The following is a 23,620-nucleotide window of genomic DNA, read 5'->3' as shown; positions in this document are numbered from 1 at the left end:
GCCCAGGCTCACTGTAAAAGGGCACTAATGGGGGATGGGAGCTTAATAGTCAGGCAACTGTGGTGATGACCATTTAATAACGTTATTTAGGACTATTATTGTCAATCACCTCCTCGCAAAGGTAGTTCTGGTTTAACCTAAGAAATATAATTCTTATTTTTCCCCAAATTCACAGGACCAATATTTATATAATACATATATGCTTATATTTCCAAGTAAGACTGCACACAAGATGTAGTTTAATTTAAACTGTTTTGAAATCTTAACATTCTAATTGTAAAATTCTTATATATAATTAAACAGTAAAAAGAGTATAGTAAAATAGTAAACAGAGTATATTATTAAAGCTCAACAGGTTTCGTTTATTCTACTAGCATAGGTGCTATAGCATAGATGTTCATACAATACATTACATTCATTGTCTGTTTTATAAACATACAAGTTAGTGTGTGTGTGTGTGTGTGTGTGTGTTTGGGTGTGTGTATAAGATTGTATAGTGTGGTGGGAGATTGTAGTATGAATCAGTGCCTATTGGGAAGGGTTTGCAATGTGCTCTGGTATTGTGTATGGGGGATGGGTGGGGGGGGGTAGGGGGACACTGTGGCAGAGTGTGGAAGATGCCCTCAGGCTGTGCTCCATTTTAAGCATTACACAAAACACACCTTGCAATCTTCCACCTCAAGTACCATTTGTATCTCACACTACTCACATTCATTGTACCATTTATTGCTATAATTTTCCATTTCACTTATCTCAGTCAAAGTCCAAAATGTGTAGCATAAACTTCATACTGTATTGAATTAGCCATGAATACAACAAATATATTATGTATCTTACACATCCGCTATTTTGTCCAATCATGGTGATGATATTAATTTACAATGGCAGCCATATTGAAAGCATGGAGGGATTAGATACACAGTCTCCATTAAACACACAGCGCCTGATTTATCAAGGCACGCATACTGAACGCAACCTGCGTGTATTATTAAACGCACGTATTTAGGCTTTGCACAGTCCCAAATTCATCAAGGCAAGGACCTCTAGATAAAACAAGTAACTTTGTGATGGCCATAGTTGGGTTTAGACATGGCTGCATTAGCTTAAGTTTGGCACGACCTTACTGTTAATTTACTACAGCAAAATGCCCCTTCCCCACCCAGCTCACTCCCCAAAATCGTAGGCTGTAGTAAGTGTCCTTTCCTTTTTGAAGGCAAAGTGGATAGGACTGCATTCACGGCCTTATGTCCCGGACCTGGGCATGCGCGGATAGATTGTGCGTATGATACGCTGAAAATCAGCAGGTACATGCTAAATCAGGCCCAATGTATATTACATTCTCAAGCAATAAACTGCATTACTTCAAAAGACTCACATTACAAACTACCTTTCATTCAATCCATTCAACAAACTATAATTCAGTTTCACATTCTAGCCATATTTAAACTCTAAACATTCATTTCAAACACCATAATCCTGTTTCACTGTGTCCCATAATTCAAATGTATAGTCCTACAATTATACAGCATTGCAGGAGTCAACAACAACATGGCACATTGTTGGCCATCTTGACACTATATTTATACTGCTCAATTATAATGCTATCTCAAATGTACACAATTCCTATTTATTCAACACAATCTACACACAGTCACATGTTAATCACACAATCTCCATGATCAAAACGCTACTGCATTAATACAAACTCCCTAATCTGAGCCATATTCTAACAGCTGCAAACCAAAGACAAAGGATGCAAAATCAAGTTTCATAAAGCAACCATCTGCAAACCAAAGACATATAATTCTAGTGATCCTCTAATATAAATGGCCTTCCAGGCCACCACACACATACACAAATCTCCATTCCATTCATCTTACATTTTCCATCAGGTTCAGCTGTGTCCTATTAGTGTAGGCGCAGTGAGAAAAGAGACCTTTTGCCTTGTGTTACATAAGATAATACATTTCTTCTGGGTGGACCCAACCTTCCACAGGAAGTTGGCTCACAGAATTTGATACGTAAATGTAGGCAGCTTCTCAGGCCTAACTATTCACACAATTTTTACCAGTCTCATGCTATATGAGGTGGGGGAGGAAGCTATTACTTTTGTATACTAAAATCTCAAACATAGCTGAAACTGAAGCTAATATATTAGAAAATGGAATATCTTTTTCACTCACACAAAGCAGAGAACCTGAATGAAGCCCTGCAGTAGAGAACATAAAGTATCTCTTACATAGGGCCAGTGGTGTTATGCTTGGTGCCAACCTGCTCCATTTGGGGCTTCATGTTGCATGTGCCACCCCTACGCATGCTCCATGGCCCCTGCTGTGTGTAGAGCAGAGTGTGGTCCTTGGAAGGGTAGACAGGCACCCTTTTATCGGTGCAGGAAGGCTGTCGAGGAGCCCCTGAAGTGTTGCCCCCTGCCATTCTTACTGCACTTACCATGTTACGCCTGCTCTACACAGTGCACAAGGCACTATTTAAATATTAATTCACTCCACCCATCCAAAAATGACAAGTTTTCTTTAAAGAATGATAGGTTTATGGAATCACCTCCTTGAAGATGTAGTGGAAAATTTTTAAAAAAAGGATTTTAGAACAATGTATGGCACACTATAAGGCTGTCTAAAGGAATATGTCAAATATCTTTATTTTTTCATTATCCTGTCGCTGACTGATAATTTAGGGCAGACGTTTCCTTAATTTCATGAGCTGTAGAATGCATAATGAGCATGCTTAGAATGCTTATGTTCAGCTGTACTAAAGAAGAACAGACTATGTGAGCTGCAGTGTGATACAGATCCCTGCAGCTCTGGTTTAAGTAATGGGAGGGGCCCTGATGGAGGACCTCCCCTATTTGCTACAAGGAGGAAAGGGGGGATTCATAAAAAAGTGGGATGGTCCAAAACTGGACAAATCCTTTAAGTCAGAGTTGAACATTTACATATATTCCACTAGTCATCTAAGCGGACAGACCCTGAAACTGCAGACCCGGAATATGTACCTACAGTAGTTATGCTTTGACGCTTGAAATATGTGCTACTGAGCATATATACAGAAGATGAGATGCTCTACTCAAGTTTTTTGTTATATAAATGACCTAATCTCACTTGGATTGATAAATAAACTGGTATTTGAAGCATTGCATGATAAATCAGACTTGCATATCTATTCCTGGATAAAGCCTGCTGCAACGCAATGAGTGTAAATGTGTTCACGTTTTTGGATTTTATTGGGTGCGGGTAGGCCCTTTTGGGCTCCTGTCCCCGAGACGATCTAGGTGGGGTTGTGTGGCCCTTAGGCTCTGGCCCCCCTGGACACCTACGTAGGTCCTCCCCTTCGGGGGTGGACTAGTTGTTGAGCCCTGGGTGAAGCTTCGGCGGATCCCAGGGGCTAAAGGGACCCCCCTAGCCTTGGTTCCCGGGGTCGGGGACCAGGGCCCTTTCTTTTTAAAGAAGGGGCCAGTACCGTACCCCTTGTGCACTTTTTTATGGTTTCGCACCTTTTTTGGGCACATTGGGTTTTTGATTGCACGTTCCCAGGCTTTCAATAAAAAAAAAAAGGAGTGTAAATGTGTTTTTGTTTTGTTTTTTGAGTTCAGGGAAAATACTGTCTGATTTTGCATGTAGCACATAAATACTGGGTAGCTTTATAATTACAATTTATAGTTGAGCTAGGATACGTTCCTTCTTAACTCTAACTCTGTCTGCACATTTTAAGCTTGCACCCCTCTACAGGGCAACATGGTTTTGCCAAGGTGCAAATTTGCTCATTTATTGTTTTGCTCCAAATGAGGAACACTGTGCTTTAAAATCAGCAAAATCTGATCAGTGCGTTTAGATTATCATTACATTTTCTCTGCTGTGGGCATAGAGCTGGAGAAGGCTGGCAAAGTTTAGCCCGGAAGGGGTGGGGGGGGGGGCAATAGGTAGTCCACTATAGGACCGGCCCGGGGGGCAGATGCCCCCCTGCCCCCCAGGCCAGCCTGCCCCGGGTTATAAGCCAGTATTTTTATATTTCCCATGCATGGAGAACTTGTAGAAATTTATACATAACAAAATAAAGCAAAAAAAGTGAAATAGGGGCAGCACGGTGGCTCAGTGATTAGCACTTCTGCCTCACAGCACTGCGTTCATGAGTTCAAATCCCAAACACGGCCTTATCTGTGTGGAGTTTGTATGTTCTCCACGTGTTTGCGTGGGTTCCCTCCGGGTGCTCTGGTTTCCTTCCACACTCCAAAAACATACTGGTAGGTTAAATGGCTGCTATCAAAATTAACTCTAGTCTCTCTCTCTGTGTGTGTGTGTGTGTGTGTGTGTGTATGTTAGGGAATTTAGACTGTAAGCTCCAATGGGGCAGGGACTGATGTGAGTGAGTTCTCTGTACAGCTCTGCGGAATCAGTGGCGCTATATAAATAAATGGTGATGATGATCATGTAATAGCTCACAATTATGGCCCAGTAGACAACTGTATTTGTATATTTCAACTACAATATTAGTAATAAAGGTTGTGAAAAGTCATAGTGCTTTTATGTTCTTTATACACATGCATTGTGCGGTTCTCTTGTGATTATTTGTACTGTTTATTGGAGGTATGAAATCCAACGTCTCAGGTAAACGGTAAGGCACACTCATTTCTACAGCTTAATAATTACTTTCAAGGTAAGAGCCTTTCTGTTCCCAACCCTCGTCCTCTTGGGAAGAGAGCTGCCTCACGTTCACAGTGTCTCTATGGAGACATATTTTACTGGGAAGATTAGGTGCCAAGGCAATGAGTGAACAGCGCCCAGATTTACACTGAACCGACAGAGAAGAAAGGACCGGTCACTGATCAGTTACACTCCTCATACTATCTACAACCCGGCCATTGACTGTCACCAAGTTCCCCGGCAAGCTGAAACTCTGCAGATCCTATTTCATTTCACAATGGATTGTGTTTCACGGCTTCTTTATCTCTCAAAACCAAGAGGATGACATACGCTGAGCTACCTGTCGATTTGTTTTGGTGATTATCTCTTAGAGGAGGGAGGGAGGGTAAATATTTCTATTGAGTTTCAAAGATGGAACCAGAAAGCCTACAAGGACTGCCGGTATGTATGAGAGGGGGGTGAAGCGGGAGGGGATGTTTTCAAAATGGTTATCAAGGTTGGAATAAATTAACCTGCACTCATGTACAGTAAATAAAAATGATTCTTAAATTGGTATTAGGACAGTTATGTTAATCCACAAGTAGACATTCCATGTAAACAGGAAATTATAGCAATCAAACACTGCAATGTTGCGTATGTGCGGGCTTCGTAAACACTGGCTATATTATTATCGTTAATAACATTTAATTATAAGGCACAGACGCATTCTGTGGTGCATCACAAATTACAGTAGACAGGGAGACACAACCTGTGCTTCAAGCAGGTGTTAGACAACATCTCCTTTATCTTTTTCACCACCTGTTTGAGCATCGGGAGGTTTTCTTTGTCCAATATCAGCACAGATATGAGATCTTGTTAAGGAATGATATAATTAACCCGAGAGTCACTCTCTATTATGAAGAGTAAAGCAATAGAATGCCAGCTCATAGGGCAAGCACATAAGGACCCAACGAAAACCAACCTGGATCGTTGCGTAGGGCTTATTATGAAATGTCCGTTTTATATAAGTAATGCTTTATTGTCATTTATTAGATGTATAGGCTAGTTTGAAATCATGTAAGTATAGACATTGCTTTGCTATATTGGGATGTGTGCTAATAATTTTGTATTTATTGCTTTTAGCCTTTGGTCACGTTAGATATACTCCCTTATTAAAGGCTAATGACACTCATAACTGAAAATTCAGTTTTGGGTAGAAATCCTAAGTTATACCCAATTCTAGAAGATGATTTACCATGTGTCAGATGCCCGACGCAGTTTGCACTGTGCTGCTAGCAGCGTGTTGTTGGTGGTCGACACACCTGTAGGAGAATGTAACAGACAATGGGCGACTCTCCTTATTCCTGCCAACTTTGACTTTTGTATATAAGCACAGTTGACAACATGCTGCCAGTAGGGGCTAGCAATCAGCACCGGATGAGTGCCAAATATCAAGGGAACCACCGAGCACCTGACCCCAGTTAACTAATCTCCCGGGACCCTTTTTAACTTAGGATTTTTCACCTAAAACTGGAGTTCTTTAAGGATACATTGGTGTACTTTATACTGAAAACAAATCTTATAAACTGTGTTTAGGGCCTAGTTCAGCTTGCAATATGCTATATAGAAGGTCGCACTGCGATCATAGATGTCGTAGGCAAACCGAGGTGGGATTTCTAATGCCCGGAAACCCCCCTCTAAGAGAGCTGTGTGCACCTAACAGTAGTACATGCAGCATTGCTCATGTATATTATAGGGATAGGAAGAATTGGAGAGCAGCCAAGCACTGTCTAATATTATAGCAATGCCCCCATGCATGCTGGTCATGCCCACTGGTGGTGTGGTGTGGAAACCCCCCTCTACAAATCCTGTGTTTGCCCCTGGATGTACATTTTGTGAAAATAATAGCACTGTACTTCGAAAAATACCCGAGATTCAAGAAAAGTCTTTCTGTTCCATAAATACTAAGTTATTTAAGTAAGTTATTTACCCATTTGTTTTGTCCACACTTTTCCTTTGTGGTAAACCACTTATTAATGTCATTGTCAATGTTTAGTAAGAAAATTACGGAAGAGGTTCTTCCCGGAATTCTAATAGTGTAAAAAGGAACTTGTCCTCTGTCAGAAAATTTAAAAATTAACAAAGCATCATTTCTGTTGTAACACTCACCAAACAAGGTTTTGATTATTAATTTTATTTAATATAGTGTCAATCATATTACGCAGCACTGTACAGAGAATATGTAGTCATTCAGATCAGTCCCTGCCCCATCAGAGCTTACAATCTAAACTCCTACAACACCCTCTAGGGTCCATTTTGCAGAAGGCAATTAACCTACCAATATGTTTTTTGACTGTGGGAGAAAACCGTAGGAAACCCACACAAACCTGGGAGGAACATACAAACTGCACACAGCTAAGGCCCTGGTTGAAATGAATCTCATGACCCCAGCACTGTGAGACAGCAATGCTAACCACCGTGCAGCCATAATGATTTAAATGCACCAATGTGACTTTATCTGAAGATATGGGACCAATATGGAATAGAGAAGTCAGAGATTAGTGCTGGTTTACTATACTGATGACAGCTAAACTAAATAGCTAAATTAAAGCTGTGCAATGCATCTTAAGACATGCTTTGGAGTCTTTGAAATTAAGGATGTACATTAGGTTGTATGCATTACAGTTAATTAAAACCATTTGCATAAGTCAGTGATTATCAACCAGCGTTTGTAGGTACTTTTATGAGTTGCAATACTGGGCTGTTTTGTAACCAGAAAATCTTGAAAGCATTACAGATATAAAGTAGACACAATATAATTGAAGAACTATATTTTAATTGAACATGAGTTGTTAATTAATTAAGAGGTGCTTTTTTCATGATTCATTTTCATCTATTAACATATGTTTGCACTAGTGTGTTAGGAAATTAGTTAAGTTGTGTTGAAATATTAGTAAAGTTGAGAGCCAGTGCTACAAACACTGCATTAAAACACCTGGACATACATTTATTTCTCAGCCATCAATGACTAAAGGAATAGCAAAGGTGTAGCATTTTTGCACAAGTAGCTTAATATGTTGCAATACACCTGATCCAAAGATCATCACTTGTGTCGTCTCAATATGGTTTGTAAATATCTTTTTACTGATTCATCTTTACAACGAGCGGATTTTAAGATAAAGTTTAATTATTTTTTTATTCTTAATGTTTCAGCATTAACTACTATCATTATGTCCTCATATTGTTTCTTAATGGGACGAACTTGTTGTTTTTGATGCATGGCTATAGTGTTAAGGATGTAGACTCTGATTTACGTTTGTTTATTGGCTTCTCCTTTGTTGCCCAGGTAGAATTCTGGATGACTTTTCTGTTTGTGTGTTCTTGCCCCGCGAGATTTACTCGTTACTTCTTATCTTTTGCAGGTTGTTAACAATTATATAGATGGAAATCAGCCAATCAAACAAAGCGGTATGCATTTCGGGGACGGTAAAAGAAAAGTGGACTATGTCCTCGCCTACCATTATAGGCATCGTTCTTCCCATCACAATGGATCCCCCACCAATCACAGAGCCCCGGCAGTTATTATTTCCAACGGGAATTCGGTGACCCCAGAAGAGATTGGGAAAACTCCCCCGGAACAGCTGCTTCCGGGGGAATTACATAATCAGCAACAGAAACTCAAAGACCACCGTGACCGTAAGCCACAGAACCAAGACCACCAACAACAATCTGTTAACGGAAATTCGTCATGCCATCCCCATGAGGTGGTTGTGGTAGAGATGAACCATCACGATGCCCTAGAAGAAGAGAAGAAGTGTCAACGGGAAGAGTTTGAGCGTAATCTCATTGAAGCTGGACTGGATTTGGAAAAGGACCCTGAGGTGAGTTGGGTCGTAAATTTGGGATATAAATTCAAGTTTCATTTTCATGTGACCATTCTATTCTATCCAAATTTAGTCTGGAGTGACATAAACAATCAACAAAGTCATTGAGAAACATATATTTTTATGGATATAATATTTACTATCTTTCATTGGTCAAGCTTCTTCTGGTAACCTTGTCTGCTTGAGGTCCGTTACAGATATTTTAAGGAAATATACAATAATATTAATATTAAAATTATCCTTGCCTGTTCCTTATGCATGAGACTGTGGTACAGTTATTTACACAATGACAAAAGTGAAATAAAGGCGGAAAACATATTAATTTGCATGTCTCTACACACATTTCCTAGCTATTGGTCATTTTCGAATTCTGGTCTACTGTGAGAATGTTAATTTGGTTTAGACTTTTAGGGCCTGGGTCATTAAGGAGAGCAAAGCTTTAAAAGGGATAACTTTGCACTTGGGCGAAAACCATGTTGCATTGGAGGGGGAGGTAAACTTAAAATGTGGGGACAGATGTATAGTTTGAGGTAGGGTATGTCCTAGATTAACTTTCAATTTCAGTGTTAAAATAAAGCTATCCATTATTTGTGTGCTACATGAATAACCAGCCAGTATTTAACCTATGTGCAAAATAATAAACTAATTTTCACCCCTTGCATTGCAACATGGTTTGTCCCAGAGATTTACTCCTTTTTTTTGCCTTACTTTACTTAATGACTCAGGCCCTTAGCTGGGAATTGGTTTCTGTTTGTTTTTTCAAACACAATATTTTGTTCCTTGAAGGGGGTTTGGACATGTTTTGTCCCACTGTGATCTATACTGATGCAGAAATCTAGTACTTAGCACTTATATGCTGTTTAATGTGAAGTGAATTATTGGAGAGGCCCAATCTAACTGATAATCCATGTATCCTCATATCTCAGTTGCTATGGTTTGTGCCATTTCGTCAGTCCATTCCACCGGTCTGTGCATGATATTGGTGGTGTATTTCTGGCAATTACAATCTATTTTGACTATACAAAGAACAAATTGGTTATGGGTTTAATTGCATGTATGTTCTTGACAACGGCTTGAGCACTGTTGGGGTATAACATGGCTTTCTACCTCTGCTCAAAGTGGAGGCAGCCATTTTATAACCTGAACCAATATTCAGCTTATCAGTTCGCTAGGATCTAGTCATTTCACTGGGACAAGAGGCCAACAAAATGTCCGCCTCCAATGTGTGGAATGGGTACACTTTAAAAGAAATGTATATAGTTCAGGCACTTAAGTTAAGTTGGTAACAATGTAATTTGGGCATTGATGCTTTGGGGTTAGGAGTTAGGAGACGTGGGTTAGAAATGGAGCTAGCGGAAGGGGTTCCTTTACAGTTTTGCTGTGTGGCCCAGTAACGTTTAGTTACCCCTGTTACATGACTAAGCTTCTCTGCAAAAAATACTGTAGGACTTTATACACATGCTTGAAGCATTTTAGTCTTGCCTTGAGTCCAAAGCATCGCCCCACCTTAACAGTGAGTGCCAGTGCTTGCAGAGTAAGCATTCAACAAAGGTTTTAATGAACCTTAAATTGCTCTTAGAACTCTTAGCATTGCAAATTTGGGATGCCTTGACATGGCCTTCAAGGTGCCTGTGACCTTGCAGAATTGCTAAGGCTCCGTAGACAGAAAGCATAAGAAGAGGAGATCTGCCTCTGTCGGCATTGACTATATCCCACTCTCTCCTGCTGTGCTGTAAATATGTTGCCTGTATAGTCATCGTCATCCTTGGGGGAGCACTTACATCATGATGCAGCCTGCTGGGTCCCAGCTGTGCAGGCAGCCATCTATACTGATTGATTAGTTTAATCACATGACTGCACTGTTATTTCCACAACAAACAAAGCACAGCACAGCGCATATGTGTTATTATAATCTGGGTGCCCTATACAATTAATAACCAGCATGCAACTATTTGGCAAACCAGGTTTGGACAACCTGTGGATCACCAGCTGAGGTTTAAATACAGATCCCTGAGGCTGGCAGGGCAAGAAGGCACTTATTGTTCCACAGGTAGCCTATATCTTGGGTAATTTGATCCCGTAGGCCTATCAAATACTGTACATTGTTTATTCTTGGTTGCTAATTATTCTTCCGAATGACAAATCATGTTCTGCTTTTATTTTAATAATCAAAACTATACTCTGTATAGAGATATACTGTACTGTGACACCCTATTCTGCCTGCAATATTCTCTATCACTAAAGTTATGGAGGGCTTCATTGTACATTATAAAGCCAAGCACAGTAAATATCATATCACCATAATCAAAAAATGTATTTCTATTCCTCACTGAGAAATGTCAGATGACTTTATTATGAATGATACAATGTTGCTGGGTGTCGATATATCTTCTTCCTTTATCCCTTTAGGGCCTAGAGGGCCACAGAGGAACTTAATCTGTAGAGCTAATGATCCAACTCTTGTTTTGTTCCAATCGTTGGAGAAGTCTGTGCCTACAGGCCAATTAATCCAGCATCTGACTGCCTGAGATTGCCTTTAGCTACCGAGAACTCAATTTTCTTTGTTAATATAGAGATTTATCTCCTCTCTCATGACAGATACATACATGGCAGGATTTGTAGGATTACTGTTTCGTTGTACAAGAAAATCTGTTTGCGCCTCACATACACCATAGTGTATTTGACGTCTATTGATGCGTGCCTAAGGAAGCGATTCTGATGGACACTTGTCGTGCGCTATGTAAATAACCGTAAAAACATTATAGGGCAGGAGGAGAGTGGGACGTATGCCAGTTTGCGTAGTGTATCTTGTGTGAAATTTCTCTGTGCATGCCCACAAAGTGGGCACATGAATATGGGCCTAAGCAGATAGATTCTGGCACCTTACCACCCCCCTGAGAGGAGGGAAGGGGCGTTCTATTGCAGACCATGTACAGTAAAGGCATGATCATGCAAATGCATCTCATGCCGACCTGCAGAAACATGCATATACACTTGTTGCGAGGGCGCATTATTTGCAGCTGCATATAGGTGCATATACTGTGGCAGTGGATGTCTCTCGAGATGTCTATGTCTCTGCATATGGGTGGTTGGAATTAGAGATGCTTAGGCTTGGTTTTCTGAAAACCGAGCCCATCCGAACCTAGGGGATCTGAGTAGGCTCGTGACCCAGCTCGTTGCTTTTGCGCATCCTCGGATCTGAATCGAAGCAAAACGTCATTGTTGCTTTGTCGGATCTGTGCCAATAGATGTGTGTTCTGTGCTGCTTTCAGATATTATCATGCTGTATGCAGATTTGCTAGGGTCTTGAAAGGTAACGGCAGCGGTCATGTGCACATCATTTTGAAAGCCGCAAATAATCCAAAATCTGACAAACACTGAAAATATAGGAATTATTAATTAATAGATAAGTAGGTAATTAGCTAGAGCATATGGGGTCAAAGTGCAGCAGGTTGGACTGGGGAAGGGGGGGGGGGGGCAGGTGGGCATCTGTTTTCCCGAGCCAGTCCCATAGTGGGCTACCTTGGGCTGGGTCACTGGGCCACCTGCATTTTTTATTTCCTTTTAAAATGTACATAATAGGCTGCTGAGTTGAGTCTTGCACCCCGGGCTAATATTTTCTTAGCCCTCCCCTGAAGTACGGTAAGTACCAAAACTGGAAGTGGGGGCATCCATGTCTTGCATATGGCTCTGCACACAAAATAGTCTTAAGAAAAGAAACCCAGCAGGAAATAGCACCAAAGCCACATTTAGGAAGAAAGGGTTTGCCAGGAACAATGCCTACAGCCCCGTGGAAACAAAGGTCTCCAAATGGCTGCGGCCCGCTTAGGCAACTAACAGGATTGTAGGTGCCACCTATCTTGAGTCATCCAAGCTTGCTTCATTTCCCCCCATTAATGGCGCTCACGAGGACAGGTATCAGCCCGACCAGAGCCGGTATTGCTGCTACTGGCGATCTCCAATGTTATTGTGAACTGTTAAATGTGCTGGTCAGTGTGGAATGTATAATATGCTGGTCAGTGTGGAATGTATAATATGCTGGTCACTGTGGAATGTATAATATGTTGGTCAGTGTGGAATGTATAATATGTTGGTCAGTGTGGAATGTATAATATGTTGGTCAGTGTGGAATGTATAATATGTTGGTGAGTGTGGAATGTATAATATGCTGGTCACTGTGGAATGTATAATATGTTGGTCAGTGTGGAATGTATAATATGTTGGTCAGTGTGGAATGTATAATATGTTGGTCAGTGTGGAATGTATAATATGTTGGTCAGTGTGGAATGTATAATATGCTGATCAGTGTGGAATGTATAATATGTTGGTGAGTGTGGAATGTATAATATGCTGGTCAGTGTGGAATGTATAATATGCTGGTCAGTGTGGAATGTATAATATGCTGGTCAGTGTGGAATGTATAATATGTTGGTCAGTGTGGAATATATAATATGCTGGTCAGTGTGGAATGTATATGTTGGTCAGTGTGGAATGTATAATATGCTGGTGAGTGTTGAATGTATCATATGCTGGTCAGTGTGGAATGTATAATATGTTGGTCAGTGTGGAATGTATAATATGCTGGTCAGTGTGGAATGTATAATATGTTGGTCAGTGTGGAATATATAATATGCTGGTCAGTGTGGAATGTATATGTTGGTCAGTGTGGAATGTATAATATGCTGGTGAGTGTTGAATGTATCATATGCTGGTCAGTGTGGAATGTATAATATGTTGGTCAGTGTGAAATGTATAATATGCTGGTCAGTGTGGAATGTATAATATGCTGGTCAGTGTGGAATGTATAATATGCTGGTCAGTGTGGAATGTATAATATGTTGGTCAGTGTGGAATATATAATATGCTGGTCAGTGTGGAATGTATATGTTGGTCAGTGTGGAATGTATAATATGCTGGTGAGTGTTGAATGTATCATATGCTGGTCAGTGTGGAATGTATAATATGTTGGTCAGTGTGGAATGTATAATATGCTGGTCAGTGTGGAATGTATAATATGTTGGTCAGTGTGGAATATATAATATGCTGGTCAGTGTGGAATGTATATGTTGGTCAGTGTGGAATGTATAATATGCTGGTGAGTGTTGAATGTATCATATGCTGGTCAGTGTGGAATGTATAATATGTTGGTCAGTGTGAAATGTATAATATGCTGGTCAGTGTGGAATGTATAATATGTTGGTCAGTGTGGAATATATAATATGCTGGTCAGTGTGGAATGTATATGTTGGTCAGTGTGGAATGTATAATATGCTGGTGAGTGTTGAATGTATCATATGCTGGTCAGTGTGGAATGTATAATATGCTGGTCAGTGTGGAATGTATAATATGCTGGTCAGTGTGGAATGTATAATATGCTGGTCAGTGTGGAATGTATAATATGTTGGTCAGTGTGGAATGTATAAAATGCTGGTCAGTGTGGAATGTATAATATGCTGGTATTGTGGAATGTATAATATGCTGGTCACTGTGAAATGTATAATATGCTGGTTAATGTGTGGAATGTATAATATGCTGATCACTGTGAAATGTATACTATGCTGGTGAGTGTGGAATGTATAATATGCTGGTCACTGTGAAATGTATAATATGCTGGTGAGTGTGGAATGTATAATATGCTGGTCACTGTGAAATGTATAATATGCTGGTGAGTGTGGAATGTATAATATGCTGGTCACTGTTAAATGTATAATATGCTGGTGAGTGTGGAATGTATAATATGCTGGTCAGTGTGAAATGTATATTATGCTGGTGAGTGTGGAATGTATAATATGCTGGTCACTGTGAAATGTATAATATGCTGGTGAGTGTGGAATGTATAATATGCTGGTCAGTGTGGAATGTATAATATGCTGGTCAGTGTGGAATGTATAATATGCTGGTCAGTGTGGAATGTATAATATGCTGGTTAATGTGTGGAATGTATAATATGCTGGTTAATGTGTGAAATGTATAATATGCTGGTTAATGTGTGGAATGTATAATATGCTGGTCACTGTGAAATGTATAATATGCTGGTGAGTGTGGAATGTATAATATGCTGGTCACTGTGAAATGTATAATATGCTGGTGAGTGTGGAATGTATAATATGCTGGTCACTGTGAAATGTATAATATGCTGGTGAGTGTGGAATGTATAATATGCTGGTCACTGTTAAATGTATAATATGCTGGTGAGTGTGGAATGTATAATATGCTGGTCAGTGTGAAATGTATATTATGCTGGTGAGTGTGGAATGTATAATATGCTGGTCACTGTGAAATGTATAATATGCTGGTGAGTGTGGAATGTATAATATGCTGGTCAGTGTGGAATGTATAATATGCTGGTCAGTGTGGAATGTATAATATGCTGGTCAGTGTGGAATGTATAATATGCTGGTTAATGTGTGGAATGTATAATATGCTGGTCACTGTGAAATGTATAATATGCTGGTTAATGTGTGGAATGTATAATATGCTGGTCACTGTGAAATGTATACTATGCTGTTGAGTGTGGAATGTATAATATGCTGGTCACTGTAAAATGTATAATATGCTGATGTGTGTGTGGAATGTATAATATGCTGGTCACTGTGAAATGTATAATATGCTGGTGAGTGTCGAATGTATAATATGCTGGTCACTGTTAAATGTATAATATGCTGGTGAGTGTGGAATGTATAATATGCTGGTCACTGTTAAATGTATAATATGCTGGTGAGTGTGGAATGTATAATATGCTGGTCACTGTGAAATGTATAATATGCTGGTGAGTGTGGAATGTATAATATGCTGGTCACTGTGAAATGTATAATATGCTGGTGAGTGTGGAATGTATAATATGCTGGTGAGTGTGCAATGTATAATATGCTGGTGAGTGTGGAATGTATAATATGCTGGTGAGTGTGAAATGTATAATATGCTGGTCACTGTGAAATGTATAATATGCTGGTCACTGTGAAATGTATAATATGCTGATCATTGTAAAATATATAATATGCTGATCATTGTAAAATATATAATATGCTGTCAGTGTGAAATGTATAATATACTGGTCATTGGGGACATGTAGCATGTTGATCATTATAGCTATATGGCATTCAAGTCATTATCTGCTATATGCTAATCGTTGTGCTTTTTATTAAAGGCTAGCCTCTGTGCAATATGTAATAATATGCTGGTTAATGAGACTGCATCACATGTTAGCCACGGGGGCAGTATATAATACTAGTCATTGTAGCTGTATAGTATGATGGACATTAGAACTGTATAACATGACGTAAGTAGTAAACGGTTTATTACAGTGACATTTGGCTCTGTATAACATAGTGGTCATTGCAGGCTGTATAATATAGTGGTCATTGCAGGCTGTATAACATAGTGGTCATTGCAGGCTGTATAACATAGTGGTCATTGCAGGCTGTATAATATAGTGGTCATTGCAGGCTGTATAATATAGTGCTTATTAGAAATTTATAGAATTATTGTCAATAAACTTGCATAGCATGCTGGTCATTGCGGGCTGAGTAATATGCTTGTTATTCAGACTTTATGATATTTTAGCGGGTGCCATCAGGGTGAGGATGCTGGAGAGGACTATACAGGGGCAGCACAGTGGTTAGCATTGCTGTCTCACAGGGCTGGGGACGTGAGTTTGATTCCCATCCAGGGAACGACAGAATTGCAATGTTATGATTTTAGCGGTTCTCTGTCTTTGGAAATTAGCTTTTCCCATAATTCCCAGAGCATGCTGAGATTCTTAAACTGGTTTTCCCTTATCCCCTGGCAAGGAGATTCCAATTCCCGTGAGCCTCTAGTGCAAAGGTTCTCAGATGACGGGCAAAGCGGAGCATTGTGGCTTCCATCTAAAAATAATACATTGTTGTGTATTATGTAAATTGAGCTAGGTAAACTGTAGAGGCTGAAATTCTTTTTATTTGTATCCTATTGTATATAGATAAAAGCACCTAAGTTGCTTTCACTAAACTTGTTATATTGGAATGCTTAAACAACAGCTAGTTGCCCTGACATCTCTCTAAATTGATCCCTGTCAAATCCATGTTTACAATATACTCCCCTGAGCACACGTCAGTCACTAGAGGTGCTTCTGTCAAGATGATCATCCCCATTCATATTTGCTCCTTCTACACTTGGAAATATAGAGAAGAGAATGTGAAGCCACTAATTAATTTTTCCAAAGAAATGGCTAATACTTATAATATTGAATAATAATATATGAAACATATGGTAAAGTGGACATGTAGATTATCATATACATCTTAATAAATCATATTGTAATTACACAATAATGAAATACTTATTATGGCTTACCAGCAGGTCGGACTGGCCCATCGGGGTACTGCCTAGGAGCTCCCACCCTTACAATAGGAAAGTGTGACATCATAAAACACACACTACACTCACACATGGAACTAAGCTCTAACTACAATCTGTTCCATTACACTGTCACCTGTATAGGCTGGGATTAAACACACTCCACTGTCACCCTGCCAACGATTGTATGCTATCACCTCATGATAACATGTACATTCATCTGAACAGGGTAAACACAGACATATGTCATATATTATCAAGAAACACTCGTCTACTCGCAGACTACGTTCTGTCAATGACCTTCTCCTCTCCTCATCACCTATCACCAACGCACACTCCTGCGTTCGGGACTTTGCCGGTGCGGCTCCCAACTTTTTTGGAACTCCCCTACCCGCCTAATTAGAATCGCCTTAAAACTCACCTTTTCACGCTTGCCTATCCGGCTCCATCCTAAAACAATTCCCTCCTTGCACTCCAGCTGCCCCTTTTACTTCACCCGTATTGTCTCCGGTTTAATAAACTAATCCTATTAATGTTAGCTCTTACAAGTTTGTCCCTCTCTACCTCCCATCTCCTCATCCCCTTTGTAATGTTTCCTTCGTTCTACTTGTGTCTTCTTACGTAGTTGCTTTTCTCTATAGTTTCTTGTATTGACATTTGCTGATTCTATTGTTTCTCTTGTCCCTTACGTATCTGTATTTTTTTTTCTGCTCGTTTTTTGTTGATTGTGTGGCGCTGAGGATTCTACGAGGCCATATAAATAAATTCAGATGATGATATTCCTACATATATACAACCTTAAATTCCCACCCCAAAACTATATCTGACTATCCATCCACAGATCTTTACCTGCCTAAATCTATTTACTTTCCCACGCCAAGCTGATCCGATATCACTGTAGAAGATATACAGAATTCCATACAAACATTATATTGTAATAAGTAGATTTCTTTAATTTACAAATTCTAACTCTAAACTTCCATTATTCACCCAGTAATGTCCACGCTCCTATACTGGTCCTGTATAAAAATTATTTCCCAGCAAAACCAAATTGTTATGATATATACTGCTCTATTCTGTGGTTTTAATTAATAATGTTTTCTTTGGGTGCGAGACGAGAGGGTTCTAAGAAGGTGAAAGAGAACAAGGAACTGGATACAAAGGTTTTACTACCTGTCTGGAGGAGAGTTCCCATTATTTCGAAACAGAAAACCAGGGCACTCCCGCGACAAGCACTTTGCTCAGTCCATAAAAGTCACATCATTCTTTCTTATAGCGCCAAATGCTGTAAACCGTTATAGGATCTTATACCCACTAATCCATTCACCGGGATTCTGAATTCTGGGATGTAAGATTTCCACAGTCAAAAATTTGGGAAACTGAGATATATGGGAGCCCTTGTCAGGGGAGTGATGCTTTGATATGATAATTGTAGCTTTAAATGTCAGGATACAAAACAGAGATTCAGGGTTTTAGAGTCCCTTTGTTCCTCTCTATCTAAACCAATTGTATCATATGAACTAGGTAACTATTTTGTTTTAAAACTATTATACATACCCAATTGTTTTTCAGTATACTTTTTCCCTTTGTGTTGTTGTCGAAGCAGATGCCACATGATTAGTTTTTTTGCGATACAACAGTGTTAAAATATTTTAATAAATAAAACCAGATTAATTAATTAAAATATATATGTATGCCTCCCAACTGCCATTTAGTTGGGACAGTGCTGCTTTGAGGGTGCCCTCCCACCGGCTCACTAGTCAGCACCGACTGCCAGGAAGAATGTCTCCACATCCATAGTTGTGCGCAGCATTTAAAGGGTCTTTCTAGGGGAGGGGAGTGGATGGTGGCTGTGGAGGGCTAGAATTTCGGAAGCTGAGTTTTTAAAAAAAAAATAAAAAATTAAACGTGATAGACCCCTAGGAGGCCGATTCAATAAGCTGCAAATAATAATATATTTCACAATTTGGTTATGATATAGTATAGTATAGATATTGTATAATAAGTTATATCATAGCTACCTTTTATTCCCCACACAAAATAAGATAAATATATTTTTAATTAATTAATAAAAATAATTGCAAATAATATTTATTTTAAAAAGTTCACCAGAAATAGGTCATTGGGGTATTTGGCTGTCAATCTGAAGCGAGAAAGGGGAGGGAGAGATAAGAGGGAGGAAGGAGAGAGAGAGGAGAGAGAGGGGAAAGAGAGAGAGAGAGAAAGAGTGGAGAGAGAGAGAGGATCAAGAAAGAGAGGCGGAGTGAGAAGGGGGAGTCAGAGAGAAAATAATGCAAGAGAGAGGAGAGAGAATAAAGAGAAATGAGAGAGGGAGAGAGAGGAGGGAGAGAGAAAGAGGAGAGAGAGAAAATGGGGTGTGAAATGTGAGAGTGAGAAAGGAGAGAGAGGGGAGTGAGAGAGGAGGGAAAATAGAGAGGAGAGAGAGGGAGAGAGGAGGAAGAGAGGAGGGAGAGATAGAGAGAAGAGAGAGTGAGGAGAGAGAGAGAAGGGAGAGAGAAGGGAAAGAGAGAGGAGACGGAGGGAGAGAGAGGAGGGAGAGAGAAGAGAGAGTGAGAGAGAGAATATTGAGAGAGAGTGAAAGAGATAGAGAGAAGAGAAAGGGGGGATAGATGAGAGAGAGTGGATTGAAAGAGAGGAGAGGGAAGTAGAGGGATAAAGAGAGAGAGAAGAGAGAGAGGAGAGAGAGAGGAGGGAGAGAGGAGAGAGAGAGGGGAGAGAAAGGAGGGACAGAGGTGGGAGAGAGAAAGGAAGAGGAGAGAGAGAGGAGAGAGAAAGGAGAGAGGAGAGAGAGAGGAGGGAGAGATGAGAGAGAGGAGAGAGAGAGAGGATTGAGAGAGGAGAATGAGAGAAAGGAGAGGGTAGTAGGGGAGAGAGATAGAGGAAGATGAGAGACAGGAGAGGAGGGAAAGAGGAGGGAAAGATGAGAGAGAGAAGGGAGAGAGGTATTGGAGAAAGAGAGAGGGAGGAGAGAGAAGAAGAGGAGAGAGAGAGAGGAGGGAGAGAGGAGAGAAAGGAGGGAGAGAGGAGGGATAGAGGAGAGAGAGAGGAGGAAGAGGAAAAGGAGAGAGAGAAAATTGAGAGAGATTGGAGACAGAGGGGAAGAGAGAGAGGATTGAGAGAGAGAGAGAGTGAGGGGGGAGTAGAGAGGGGAGATAGAGGAGAGAGGAGAATGAGATAGAGGAGGGAAAGAAGAGAGAGAGTGGAGGGAGAGTAGAGACAGAAAAAGAGAGAGGGAGGAGAGAGAGAGAGAGAGGAGGGAAAGAGGAGAGAAAATTGAGAGAGAGAGAGGGGGAGAGAGAGGAGAGAGAGAGAGAGAGAGAGGGAGAGGAGAGAGGGGAGATAGAGCAGAGAGAGGAGAATGGGAGAGAGGAGAGGGAGGTAGAGGAGACAGAGATGTAGAAGGAAGAGAGAGGAGGGAGAGAGGAGGGAAAGATGAGCGAGACAGGAGAGAGGAAGATAAGGGATAAAAAGAGAGAGGAGAGAGAGAGGAGAGAGAGGAGGGAGAGAAAGAGGAAGAGGAGAGAGTGGAGAGAGAAAGGAGTGAGAGAGGAGGGAAAGATGAGGGAGAGAAAGAAAAAGGAAGACGATAGACGAAGAGGAGAGAGAGGAGGAGGAGAGAGAGGAAGAGGAGAGGAGGAGGAGGAGAGAGGAGGGAGAGAGGAGAGAGAGAGGAAGGAGAGAGGAGAGAGAGATGAGGGACAGAAAGAGAGAAAGGAGAGAAGAAGAGGAGGGAGAAAGAGAGAGAGAGGAGATATATATATATATATATATATATATATATATATATATAGAGAGAGAGAGAGAGAGAGATAGAGAGAGAGAGAGAGAGAGAGAGAGAGAGAGAGAGGTGTACAGTCCATGGTGTGGAGGCAAAGAGTTAAAGGTGTTAGCAAGAAGAGAATGAGAATGAAAGACAGCTGGAGAGCACAAGAGAAACAAAAGAAGGTGAGGTGTCAGCATCTTGGCATACCTGCTGTTGCCTGTCCATGTTCTCTGACTGCCACCGTGGCACTGGTGGTACTGGTACATTTCTAATCAAAATTGCTGCCTAAAAAAAACTGTGATATGTTAAATTAAATTGTTTTTATACTAAACCCCCAAATAGCATTTACTGAATAAATTTTCTGTCTTTAAATAACAAACAACAAAACTAGAAATCTAAATCCAATAACATTTAACTTTTTTTTACATCTGTCTTATTTTTGTAAACAATTTTTAAAGATTTTTTTTTTTCATTTTTTTCCGTTTAAACAGTGGATGTGGAAGCTCAAAATCACCTTCCAGTTACACACCTGTAACGTGTCCCTAAGCAATGCTCAGTAGAGTGGAACAGGGACCTCCGGTAAAATAAGGACATACCACAAGACAAAACAATGAGATAATTTTCCGACCTGTCTTAATGCTTGAGTACAATAGGTAGTTGCCTGGGAGCCCCACGAGCATATGAGCCCCATGGGCTTACCAACTCTTCAGTATATTATTTTGGGAGATTTATTCAGAACCTTCAAACCCAACTGTGCAGCAGAACATTAATTTTCAAGACTGAAACTGATAAAAAAAAAATCAGGATTTGCAGCACAATGGGGCAACAGCGATTGAACTGGCTTTCACTCATGTATATGAAAAATGACATCCTGAGTTCTGACTTCAAGCCAATTATAAAGCAATTATCTGCAAAGAAATTTTGCAAATGTTTGTGTTGAACACTTTATTAATTGTAAATAATTCATAGTAATTTTGTACTGTGCCATCTCCATCTGTATGATTTACCAACCAAGTACCATTTTTATGTTAAATTTTTTTGTTTTTCAACTTCAAGTTATATGTCCAAACGTTTGTGTAGATTATTCTCTGCCATACAGCATGTTTTTTAATGTTTAAACACTGATTTTGTTGAAGGTACTAATAAATATAAGCTTCATTTTATCACTAATTTATATTGTTATTCCTGTTAGTGGTGTGTAGGTAGTGCATGGGTGCACTGCTGGTCCTATAATGCAGTTAAGATGGCCCTGATAAGTTTGAATTTGATTATGATTGGAACTACACTCAAGTTCTGTGCTCTTTGTTAAAATGCAACACCACAGTATAATTTAGGAAAACTAGTGTAACCTATTACTGATGCTCTTTATTATGCTCAATAAATGCATTTCAGTACTGCCTTAGAAAGAGACGTTCCAGCTTGTTAATCGCAATCACGTCATGTGGCTGCTTTTCTTTCTTCTTCCATTAATGATAATTGGGGCACTTTAAATTCCATACATGCTTTTTTTAATATTAACAAACCTGAAGGTCATTTACTAAACCTATAAATTACACGGTGCAGCACATGAGTATTGCGCAATTGCTTTAACATTTCCAGGTTCCCTCGCTCATAGATGAACATCCCCCTTTCAATACTCCTCTGTCATATTAGACCCACCCCCTTATTATTGAAATTCCATGTTTGTCTAAAATATTATTTGTTTAGACCTATTTTTACTGTTGTTTAACTCACAGACGTTAAGGAACATCAATCCCCTTTTATTTTATGTGTAAATACATAAAGTTTGTTTAAAGCAAAACATTATGTTCCACACCCAGTTTACCAATAAGAGAACCCTTTGGTGAGGAGTAGGCAATTTGGCTTCCTGGTGGTTGTGAAACTTTAAGACCCAAAAGTCCCCGAGCTCATGCAGTAGCAATAGATAATGTAGTGTTAGTAATCCCAATCTACCTCTCTGCTGAAGTGCAATTGTTAGGCTGAGTACACTCTACAGAAAATATCTCCCGATGCAATATCGTTAAAGATTTTACCAACAACTGAAAGTCCCGATCAGCATGTCGATTCATGTGAACACACTATACACGACTTACCTTCAGATCTGTGCTCTTCATCTGTCATAACCATCGGCTGAAAAGACGGTGACTCTGCACACTACATAGAGATCTAAGGACACTGTTGGTCCTGAGTGCGTACACACTGCAGAATCGGAAAGACATTGTTCCATTGTTGAACGAGATTTTTATTCTGGTTTAAAAATCAAATCAAATGATCCGATGTGGTTTGGATCGATAATTGTTCATTGATGCAGCGTACACTCTAATGTGATATCGTCCGAACGGTTGTTTATCATTTGATTGGCCAGATAATCGTCTAAAAACACTGTAGTGTGTACCTAGCCCTAGATAAAATCCACTCAAAAGATGGATGAGATGTGTTCTCCACCAACTGAGAGCTGGGGCAGCAACATTTTACTTATTAATATTTATTTTTATAACGTCTACATATTCCATGGCGCTTTACAGAGAATATTTTAAAATTTGCATCAGACCCTGCCCAGCGGAACTTACAGTCTACTGTATACTGCCCACCAGTATGTCTTTGAAGTATGGAAGGAAATCGGAGCACCAGGAGGCTCTGCAAAACGAGGCGCGCCTCCTCATTGGCAAACATCTAGACTAGAGATTCTCAGGTTTGGTTCCCCGAGAACCGAACACACCCGAACTTAGCAGATCCGAGTACCCAGCCAAGCTGGCTCGGTACTTTCACGCGCCCTCGGAATTGAAAACAAGGCAAAACGTCATTGTTACGTCGTCGGATCTCGTGAGCTTTGGATTCTATAAGTACCGCACTCCACAGTGATCCAGCGCCATTTCACAGAGGGACACAGAAGGGGTAGCACAGTTCTTGGCAGTCTCTAGTGCAGTTGTTCAATGTCATAGGTAGAAAAGAAAGAGGAGGGGTAGCAGTGTTCTTCAAAGTCT

The 23,620-nt window shown here is 40.1% G+C and overlaps 1 protein-coding gene across 1 annotated transcript in view; it reads left to right on the top strand.

Annotated features, from left to right (window-relative positions):
• The window catches only part of ANO2 (anoctamin 2), a 202,078-nt gene that overhangs the window by 8,808 nt on the left and 169,650 nt on the right, over positions 1 to 23,620 (top strand). Inside the window, exon 3 of the mRNA XM_075210223.1 lies at positions 8,057 to 8,515. Coding sequence (XP_075066324.1) covers positions 8,057 to 8,515 — 459 coding nt within the window. The remainder of the gene's footprint in view (positions 1 to 8,056; positions 8,516 to 23,620) is intronic.

This window comes from Mixophyes fleayi, chromosome 4 (genome assembly GCF_038048845.1).
Source record: "Mixophyes fleayi isolate aMixFle1 chromosome 4, aMixFle1.hap1, whole genome shotgun sequence".
Classification (NCBI taxonomy): domain Eukaryota; kingdom Metazoa; phylum Chordata; class Amphibia; order Anura; family Limnodynastidae; genus Mixophyes; species Mixophyes fleayi.
The sequence above is the reverse complement of the archived record's forward strand: the minus strand, read 5'-3'. Positions and strand labels throughout refer to the sequence as shown.